The following is an 11,415-nucleotide window of genomic DNA, read 5'->3' as shown; positions in this document are numbered from 1 at the left end:
AATTTAGAAATTATATAATTTATATAATTTATAAATTTATAAATAAATAATGTATAAATTACTTGGTTAAAAAAAATATGTTTCTGATATCTAGTCCTCAAAAAAGGCCTGTTCCAAGTGTCATAGGCTCTGTAGGTGTTCTTTTATGAACCTCAATATCACACATTTTAAAATGTTTCCTACGTATTTAAAGTTGCTCCTGTTTTCATAAAAACATGCTGTACAGCAGCCATTGGGATACACACTTTACTACTACAATGGATTTTAAAGCCTTCTTCAATAACAAGTCCCAGATGATTCAAAGTCCTACATGTTTTTTCAGGATATGTCTAATGACATAAGATGGCAGAATAAAGACTTCTGTCTTCTAACAACTCACTAAACTCAGCCTCAGTGTTAAAATCCAGCAAAAAAAGCTTTCAGGAACTTCTAAGGGGAAACCTCTGTGACTGAACTTAAATCTTAACAGAAGTCAGTGCACAAGTTTTATCTCACATATGTATTCAGATGTGTAAACCTCATTCTGTCAGGTCTGCACAGAGACAATTCTGGTAAGGGCAGTAGAGAGGATTATGGGATGATGGCATTTAGAACCTCCTAGAAAAGAATAGGGTTTTATCAGTTTTGCAGCAGATGTCTGCACATGGGAACAAAACAGAAAAGTTAAGTCTACAGAGACTGCCATGTTTTTCAGAAGTCTCAGAATGCAGTTAATGCTGTTATGCCAGTTTAGAAAATGTGGGTATAAATACAGTGAGATAAACAAACAGTGAGCTCTAAATGGGTATTCTATAAAATGCAGAACCACTAACAAAGTTAAAGATTCAACCACTCAGAAAGAATCAGCAGACCCACAACAGAGTTCTAAAGATGGGATTGTTTGGATAACTTGTTTAGTTCTTAATTCAGTAAAGAGCTTTAATGTATGCCTGAATCCATTGCTTTGCTTAGCAGAGATGTAATAACTCACATATGTAAGTGCTTCACTGAAATGAATACTAAAGTAGACATATATGAGCCCCTGCATGTAATGAATCTTTCGTACTGCCTTGATATATGTGCATGCATTGTGGGATTGTTCCACAGCCAGACACCACGAAGGATAACAGAGGTACTCTGGGAAAATGGTATATATGAATAATAATTTCATATAAACAACGTCTGTTATACTTCCAAACCAGCAGAATTTGGCCTCTCAGAGTAAAATGAGCAAGAAATACCATTCACTATATGTAATGGGATGCCAGCAAGAGAATACTATACCAAACATTTAACTTCCTCCCTTTGTAACATTCCCTTTCCAAACATCTCTTGAGATTTGATATTTAAACATGTAATTTAGCAACCTTCTCAACTTAATGTAAATATCCAACAGAAGTTAAAGTCTCAGTATGTAACAAAACAACACACTATGGCTTATTTTAATTCAGTAAGAGTTATATAAAATAGAAGTATATGAAGATTTCATTAAAGGAAAAGTGATACAGGAATGAACTACAAATAGATCGTACAAACTAGGTAAAAATATAGTTCAAAACTTAGATGAAAATGTCTGAAAACAGATCTTTTTTGTGCTGCTCTATAGTTTTCCAGGGTACTTGCCAATTGCTTACAGGCTGCTGGAATTGACATACCTCCTCAGAACTAGCAATGAATCTGACCTATTGAATAAGAAAAGATGCAATAAACCATTTTCCTGTTTAAGCCTCACCATTGCACTGTCTCACCTACTTGTACTGCTGCACAGAATTGGACCATTCTTGTTATCATAAAAAATCTTTAATCCTGCTAATGCTTGTCCACTACATAATACTGTGTTTGATTCAAGCTTAACCTTGAGATTTTATTTGCAGGGTATTCTAAAAGTTATAATAGGCCTCAAACATCATAAGGACAATTTTTTTAAACTTACTCCAAAATATAGATTAATTTTTCATTCTTCCCTTTCTGAAAAGTCAGCGAAAAGTTTTCACTTAGTATCTTGTGCTGTACAGAACAGAAAGTACCTATAAAGCAGTCAGATTTGTGCATCTATTATATTCTCCTTACTTCAGGCTATAGGTGGCAGAAGCAGAGATGAGTGAGCATAACCCTAGTTTTGTCTCTTGCACCAACTTATTTTCCACCACAGCGCTCCTCTGTAACATAACCTTTAATATAAATTCAGATTATTTCAATTCCTTCCAAAGGTCAAACTTCAAATAGATAATTTAGGAAGACATTCAAGCCAACAATCTCATTTTTGTTTTTACTAGCTATACTTTTAAAATTACTATTAATCCAGAATAATTGATTGGAATACCATTTCATCTCTTTATTGTCAAATGCAACCAAATGGGTTTCATATATGTGGCTATGGTCACCTTTTTGTTGGTGGATCACTCAGAATTAATATATATTCCTGAAATTTTAAAGAGACTGTAGATACTCATGTAAAATAAACACAGCAGACAAAAATGAGATGTTGGAGGCTGTCAGAGCTGTTCTAGGTAAGAAGATGCCTACATTACAAAGACAAGTAATTAAAAACAAGCAGTCTATGAACTGAATCCTGGCTTTTGCTATAATTGCAGCATTGTTCAGTTTAAACCACACAAGCTAAAGTACAGCTTATATCGTGCCGTTGAAGAACTTCAAGAAATAAATGATCTCATCATTTCCTTAAGCAGATGACATAATTCTTCACAAAAAACACTACCTCAAGAATAGGCATAATCCACAGAACAAAATAGGCATATTTGTGCAATGCCTGCTTTAACCATCTTGCTTTTGGCATAATAACTCCACAAAAATAAAGTTCTTGAAAAATAAAACCTTACAGAACATAAACTATCAGGTCAGGGTTGTTTTGGGTTTTTTCTACATTAATTTTTTGGATTAGCAAACAGAATCCATAATAGATTAGGTTCTTATTATGATATTTACTTGCTAGATTTTGGTCTATCTTGCTAACAATTGCTGTCAGTCACACATTTCAGTGATAAGGGGTTTTATGCCAAATGTAAATAGTGATTACTTGTAGTCATCTAGGCATCTAGGGAAACATATTTTATCTTTAATTTTGGAACTCTCTACATAAAAACTAACTTATTTTTTTTCCAAGGAAAAGTAATGATTTTTGTGTTACTGACAATTATGACTTCCCAAAGATTATTTTGGACAATCTCTTTCAGATTCTGGATTATTCTCTATTCTGATTGTACAATTCACCACTACTTTATCTTTGTATCTATTTATGATTATATGACTAACATCAACATGGCAATGACACTTTGGATATGCATTTACATTGTGCTTAAATTATCATTCCATCTAAAATCTTCAAATATTCAGAAAGCATTAGCATCTCTATGATTCTAGCCAACCACACAGCTCTGTATACAAGAGGCAGTAATCCTTCCTCTGGCAATCCACATATACCTTGATGATAACATTCAATTACTCTTATCTTCAAAAAAACATCTCCCCACATTTTGGTTTTCAAGACTGCAGAAATAGTTTGTTCACAGCAAATTAAATTGACATTGGACTAGAAAAGAGGCCTTAACTACTTCGGGTGCAAGCAAGGATACAAGCAAAACTACTAGCAATAAATTTGTAGACATCATTATGGTAGTTTTGAAAAAAAAATTATTCACTGAAACCGGAACCTAACAGCCTATTTTTCTTTTTAAAAGGTAGAAGCAATAATGCAAAAGGAAACCATTATTAAATGGGGCTTTTTTTCTCAAAGAAATTGCAGATGAGGTGGGAAACTAGGACTACAGCATTTCTGTGAGGAGTTGTTTCACTTTATCCTGAAATCAAAAACTTCTGTTTGATCTCAGACCCCATTTTTCATCATACTGCAGGGGTGCCTGAAAATATAGGTAATTAATCTAAGTTATGTCATAGCTAGAAAGGCCTATAAAGTGTCTGCACCTTCTTTTCTTCTTGAGATAACCAGTAATAAAGCATACGGTTTGTGTAGCTGTAATAACATCCACCTCCAAAGTACTTCAGTCTTTTTAGGTAAAAAAAAAAATAAATCAATTTAATAACATCCAAACAACATTGCACATGAGACATTCAATTTGTTGTACTAATAGTCCATGTTGCCAAAGTCAGCAGGCTCCTGAGCTACAAACTTGGTTAAAAATTTGTAGAAACATTTGCAACCTTGTGGACAGCAGACATGAAGAAAATGATTTGTCACCAATACGATGTCACAACATAGCCACCCATTCACCAGCAGCCTGTTTTCACAGCATCCATTGATTTCTTTAGGACAGTTTTTAGACAAAGGAAATAAAAACATGTTATGTTTTCATTGTCCTTTGTTAAAGGAGGGTAAGGAAAGAATTGTTTCCTGTCTTATGGCAGAATCTAAATGTTTGGGAAATTTTACATATAGCCAAAACTCAGACTTCCATTTCATAAACAGCAGTTGAAGCCAATAGATTGTTGGTCACCAAATAAACTTAATGAACAGATTTTTAATAAAAGAAAAAAACAAAACGCAGAACTATGAAAGGTAAATATTTGTTTCACAGACCTCTAATATAAGTAAGTGGATTGAAATGAAGATCTTTAGTGACCAAATGACCAGTTCTCACCAGTAATGACCAAGTATTTTCTGAATTTGAGAGTCTAATGTACTAACTGTATTTTAAAAATTGACCCTGTAAAAGTATGCATGAAAGTCTCACATAGCTAAGGAGTTCTCAACTGATTATTATTGCCTGCAAGCATTGCATACTATTATGAAATCAAATCTAAGTCCAGCAAATTTTGAGGTGTTGTTCTCTGGATTCAATTATAATTTTAAGCATTGTATATAGATCCAGAGATCTGCCAGACTGTGAAATATTTCCCACAAAGCAGATGCAAGAGCAGGTATAAACACATAAAAGTCATGGAACTATTTATATTGTAATTTCAACAGTTTCATTCAGACACAGGCAGCATTAGCTGTTAGGTCTTTTTGTATTGTAATCATTTAGCAGTTGGAATAAAGATGTTATTGCAGTTATACTTCATATTCACCCTACCTGAAATCTTAACACTGACAAAAACCATCTTAAATCTCTGCCTTGTGGTAATGGTTCATAAGCAGAAAGAAAATATTTCTGTGCCATACAAAATTAATTCTACCCAGAGCCTTCAGAATAATAGGAGACAGACAGATGAAGCTTTATTCCCTGTTACTTGCCCAGAAAGTGGGAAACTGCAGAATAGCTAACAAGGTAACTGACTATGGGAGTATTGTAATCTCAGATTGTCTAGCTGGATTTGATCCTATGAAATGAGGAAATTTTAGATGGGATTTTGTTTTCCATTTGACTTCACTAAGTAGTGTTTCTGGTTTTGCATGTATTTACCATAGCTATTTTCAGTTAATTGTGAAACAAATGCTTTTCAGGCTCAGAGGCAAAGCCAAAGGGAAGGATATGGTCCAAATGATTCAATGATTCTTTTGTTTTCTTTTTCTTCCTCTTTCTTTCTTAGCAGAAAGGGAGCAGAACACCTGTTTTTGTCACAACAGCTCACAGAGATGATATATTTTTTGACCAGCTGAATCCTTCATCAACCCATATAAAAAGGAAATACTAGAATATTTTGTGCTAACAGAAATAAATATCTAATTCCCCTCATTCTCAATTGGGTTTTAGACTGCTCTGAATCCTGGTCATGGGAGGAACTCTTTTGGGCTTCTCCAACAGTCATCAGACAGGCATTATAGAAGTATAGAACTTAAGAACCACGTAAAAACAATAAGGAAAAATAGAAAATGAGAAGATCCTTACTGAAATATATGCAGCCACTCGGTTCTTTAAGCCAGTGGAGAAAAAGGATTGTGATAATTCATGGAGTTGCTGGTGAGTTAATAGGGGTTTTAAGTGTTTCCTCATACATGTATACAAAAGGGTTTGCTGTATTATTTTCCTTTCCATTATCACAACATCCTGAGAAGTCTTGCTCTATTCAAAATGTCAAAATATGCTAAATAATACTTAAGTAAATACTTTCCATTCAAAGTTTACTAATTTTCAACTAAGCTTTCAACAGAGAGCATGACTGGACTTGAAGCTCTGGTAATCTCTGATCTCATTGTAATTTCATCTTTGATATGTTATAGCATTTCAGCAACATTTACAAGATTAATCCTTCTGAAATATTTCATGACTTACTTCCTGGAATTTTGCAATAAGGAGGAAGTAAGACTGTGTTATTCAACAAAAGACAATTAGTGGTACTACTTTCTGGGAGCAAACCTGAAGGGATAACTTTTCCTGTAGTCACGTCTGTGTGTGTGTCTGCCTCTAGCCCTCTCTCCCCCATGCCTTTTCATCCTTTTAAATTAGAGTAAGGTACCTAGTGAAATATGGGAGTGCAGTATTTTCCTTGATTTCTAACAATGCATTTGGATATAATAGCAGAAGCAATAATATAAGCTAAATGCACGATTGTTCCAACTGGCATCAAAAAGATACTTTGAGACTTTAAAGGTTTTCTCCTGAAGTAGGACATCTTAAAAAAAAATAAAAATAAAAAAAATATTGCAACTATCTTATAGCTGTAATTGTAAACAAACAGACAAACAGTTTCTTGGTACTGTTGGTTTAAAATACTTGTTCTTGTTACATGCTGAAAATCTTGGCTTTTATATGACAGTGCAAATGGATTTACTCTTGCAGATTAGTTGTTCCCTTTTTGGTACTTCATGTGGCAGAGTCGTCATGAATGAATTACAGAAACTTGAAAATATTGAATGTAAGTTTCATGAATGATAAAAATTATGCATATAGCACAAACTCATTTATAATGTGTGAGAATCACCTCCTTAAGGTGCAAGATTGCATGTATGGACTCATAAAAAAAGGAAATAGACGTTAACAACTTAGAGCCTTAGTCATATAAATAAAATATAGTGTGCTATACAGATAGCATCTACTAGATTTACATCTTAAGTAGCAGAAGATATTCAGAAAACATGAGGAAATGTTGGGTGCTTTTGCTGAGGAGACTGAGACTCATAAAAACCCCAGTAAAATGAAAGTGTTCCTTCTTTCAAGGAAACAGTCCAGAAGATAATTTTAAATAGTCTTTTGATGGTCGCAATTCTCTATCTCATACACAAAAATCAGTCTGATCTCTCCCCAAAAAACTCAATTGCTTAATTTAAGCTACTTTGGGGATTTAACTGGAGCCATTTTATTCTATTTCAAAATCATTGCAACACCATTTTAATAAAATGCATGATCAGAAAGATGATTTTGAATCAGTTGTCAGGCAGAATACATCCACAATAATTGGTAATAAAGTGCTCTTATCCCTGTTTACACGATATCTTTTTTTAAAAAAAAAACACTATCTTTTGCAAAGATATAAATAATAGTTGGAAAAAAGGAAGAAAATGTGAACTGTTATTTACATCCTAACAGTTTGTATTCATTCTCTATTTTTAGAGACTGTCACAAACAAACTGGTTAAGCCTTCACAGTTATATGAAGAAATTCTTCCTTTCCATGAGAGAATATGATGCTTCTGTTGCAACTAATGATAACACATTCAACATTATCTAACATTAGATAGATTATGACCGAAATTTGTACTTTGCTGACAGCGTAATTGAGGTAAACAGAAAATTAAGAACCTCCCTCAATTTGAGCAATTACCTTTTCCATCAATGTCCATCACAGTATCAAAATGCAGGAAAAGCATTATAAGAAAGATGGCAATGCAACACATAGATGAATGGAGGACAAAATAAATGAGAATATAAAAAACCTATTAAGCAGTTAAAAGGTGTGATTTATAAAGATAAAAAAATTCTTTGGAGAAAATAAAGATAGTGTTATGCAAAAGCAGTGAATTTGAAGTGCATGGCATGTATAATTTTTAGGCTCACTGAGATTGTAAATATGTAGGATATATAGGATATTGCATTTTTTATAAGTCTAGAACAACAAATCCAACAAAGACATTGAAAGTTCTAATGCATTAAAGCAAACACATGGAACATGTTCATACTGAAACATTTCAGCCAGGAAAGAGGACAAACTGATTTGATTTTTTTTTCCTTACCTATATTCTAATATACAATTTAGAAGACTGTATTAATACATTAAATAGTTTTGTAAGAGGTGGGTAGAATATTGCATATTAACTAAAAGCTACTCCCTAAACACCATGCCCTTCTAAACAAGGTAGGATTCTTCATGCTAGGCCTTGGTAGAAGTATTCCCAAAGGGAAATCTATCCTGCTGCTTATTGCAACAGCTGTACTGAGTATTGCTATCTCAGATTTAGCTGTGGATTTGCACGTGAAAGATATACAACACACAGTTTTGTGAAAATACTTAGCTGCCTCTTTCAGAGAATTCTTTTCTTACTGATTTCTTATGAAAGAGTTTCCCCATGGTCTCTTCTCCTTCTTGCAAGAGGAAATAACTTCATAGTATAATAAAATACAACACATCAGAGGAAGATCCTTCTGAGGGATTCTGTGGATCTCCTTAGACATCAGTCTTTGCTAAATGTTCTCATGGAACATTTGGGGACCTAGCGACTTATATTGGAGAGTGTCCCATTGAAAAAGAGAGGAAGGACTGGCCACAAGACTTTTAACTTTTGAGCCATCTTTCCAGAGGAACAACATTTTGTTTTCATACAACAGAGCTAACAAAGTCACTCAACTGTATGAAAACTGGAAAATATATAAAACTAGTGGGATTGAGAAGGTGCCAGGAACACTGATTGAAATTCCAAAGATAATTTAGATTTAGTCATATTCCTTATATGTTCTGTTTCATTTGCCTAAATTTAATTTGTCTAAATTTATATATTGCTTACTGAAAATTCTTCATACATCCTTTGATCATGGAGAGCCCGAACCATTACAAGATTTCACTGACTAAAGTATTAAGAGTAAATTCTGAAATCTATAGCTGAAATTATCACTTCTCAGACCATTTCTATAGGAATAAAATAGATCAAAACATTTGGGAATTACTCAAAAAAAAGGAAAAGGAAAAAATTTTGCATGCTGTTTATAAACATTTCTGATCTGAAGATGCAGCTATTAAAATAACAATTTCACCATCAGGTTATAACTGTCTTGTTTCTCTCAGAAAACATTCAGATATAAGTATAAAGGATTTAAGAAATATATTGAGACTATATTACTACCAAGCATTTATATGAGCACAGCCAGCTAATAAAAGACCAAAGCCATATAAAATTAAGGAATTACATTCATTTACTTAGGAAGAAAAATGTAACATGTAATCTGTCTGATACAAGATTATTCCATTTAGAACATTTAAATATCTGAAAGGTAAGCTATAATTCAAGAACGTTACTGTCTCCAGAATTATTCAGTAACTTCACTAGACAAATGTCTAATTAATAAAGAGAAAAATCAGTAAAAGCTTTACCCCTGAAGAATCACCCATTAGAGAATTAGAAATGGCAGGAGATATTTTAATTTAAATAGCAACAACAATTAATCTCCGTGAAAAGTACTAAGGAAAAGTAGGGAGACAAAGATCAAAGATCACATACTCTCCCCTCCAACTTGCAAATCTCCACATTTCATGGAGGTACTTCTTGCATGTCACAGAGTATAAACAACATTTCTGTTCTATTTCAGCAATGTTGCCATTGCAAACTGATATGTGACCCAACAAAATTCAAATAAATACCAAAATGAACAAATGGAGACATCAATGGAGCTTCTTTCATATCTAGTTCTACATCTTAAGCATTAATTAAATATTGAACTTCCTAATCCCTTCCACTACACAACAGTTATCATCAATTCACACCAGATGTATTATAGGGCTCCTCAGAAAATGCAGAAGTACCAATGCATCCTTGCATTCTTTTAAAGATTACAGGATTCCTGGCATGTCCTGGTAAAATCACAAATATGAACATTCTTCTTTTAGAGAATGAAGTTACGTAAGAGGAGCAAGCAACATATCTGAAGAGAAAAATAGATCTTCAGATTGAAGTTCATTAGTAGTCTACATTCTCTGAAAAATTGCTTCTTAACCAACAAAAAGTAGAATAGTTGTACATCATTTTTACTACACAAAATGACAGAAATTGACACAACATTTTCAGAAGACCATTAAAAAAATCAAAATAAATTGACACAACATTTTCAGAAGACCACTAAAAAAATCAAAATCACCAATTTTCCATTTTCTCCTGCTCACTGATTGCTATTAGATGAGGTTTAGTTCAGGTAAACAAGAAAATGGAGAACAGAAAACAAACAGAACTTTATAAAAGGAAAACATGACTAAAAGCTACACATTAAAGCTACTACTTTTTTTCCCAAAGAATACAGAACTCCCGTGCAGAACACTCATATCAATCAATCACTTGCTCCAAATTGCACTCCACAGCGTTACTGCTTCCACAGGCATATAAAATGGCAGGCAACTCAAACTACAAAGACTTCCTAAACTCCCTAAATTAGTCCCAAAACTTGCTTTAGCAATAGATAAAGTGCAGAATGAAACTATTGCACATCCAGACATGAGGCTACTAGAGCTTTCTCATTAGGAAAATTCAAGGCATTCCATACTACTATGAAATTTCCAGGTGTTACATAAGAAGGTAATGTAATTTTGGACATAGTTTTTTATACAAATCAATAGAACCAAATACATTTTAAATAAAGTCTTACCAATTATCAACTCTATCCCTCACTCTGCCAAATAAACAAATTAAATATCTGAGTACTACATCTGCTACTTCTCCAGGCACAGTAAGCTGTTCACTCTCCACAGTACATACCCATCTTTAGCTTGATAAAACATGGTTAATGTGTATTTTGGGAGAAAGAAGAAAAATTTTGTTTTTCATGTTTAATGATGTCTCACAGGAGAAGGATTATATAATGCTCAAAAATGTACCCTGGAGGGGAATAGTGCCTTAATATCTTATTAACCTAAGTTCATTACTACAGTAAAAGGCCATTTCTGTCCTCGAGCAATATCATATAAGCACCATTTGTGTCATTAGTGAAACATCCAGTTATCCAAAATCATTTTTAGATCATTACAAAGACTGTTAGTGACTTTTCTATAGGCATACACTTTATATTAGATATGAAGCTTTAGGTTTTCCATCAATTAAAGGTGATTACTTACTTTTCTGTCTGGCCAATTATATTTTGCAAATATTGTATCGTATGTGTCCACAGCTCCATCAGTTATCAACATTATTGCTTGGCTGCAAATGCTTCCTTGTCCTGTGTGATTGAACTGCAAAAGGAAACAATCATTAGGCACAGCACATTGCTCTTAAATGAAGATAGACAGGCTCACACTGGATAAACACAGAGCTTGTCAAAACTCTAATATGCTTAGAAGTAGGTGAAAATATTCAGGCTGAAAACATTTTATCATAGATATTAAG

At 33.4% G+C, this 11,415-nt stretch overlaps 1 protein-coding gene across 1 annotated transcript in view; it reads right to left on the bottom strand.

The window, feature by feature from the left end:
- Nucleotides 1–11,147: 11,147 nt before the first annotated feature.
- LOC103807973 (voltage-dependent calcium channel subunit alpha-2/delta-3-like) overlaps nt 11,148–11,415 on the bottom strand; it is a gene marked incomplete at both ends in the record, with an annotated part of 83,316 nt that continues 83,048 nt past the window's right edge. The window contains one exon of the mRNA XM_009080728.1: nt 11,148–11,261. Within this exon, the coding sequence (XP_009078976.1) occupies nt 11,148–11,261 (114 nt within the window). The remainder of the gene's footprint in view (nt 11,262–11,415) is intronic.

The sequence above is a fragment of the Acanthisitta chloris genome, unplaced genomic scaffold, assembly GCF_000695815.1.
Source record: "Acanthisitta chloris isolate BGI_N310 unplaced genomic scaffold, ASM69581v1 scaffold11470, whole genome shotgun sequence".
Taxonomy (NCBI): Eukaryota; Metazoa; Chordata; class Aves; order Passeriformes; family Acanthisittidae; genus Acanthisitta; species Acanthisitta chloris.
The sequence above is the reverse complement of the archived record's forward strand: the minus strand, read 5'-3'. Positions and strand labels throughout refer to the sequence as shown.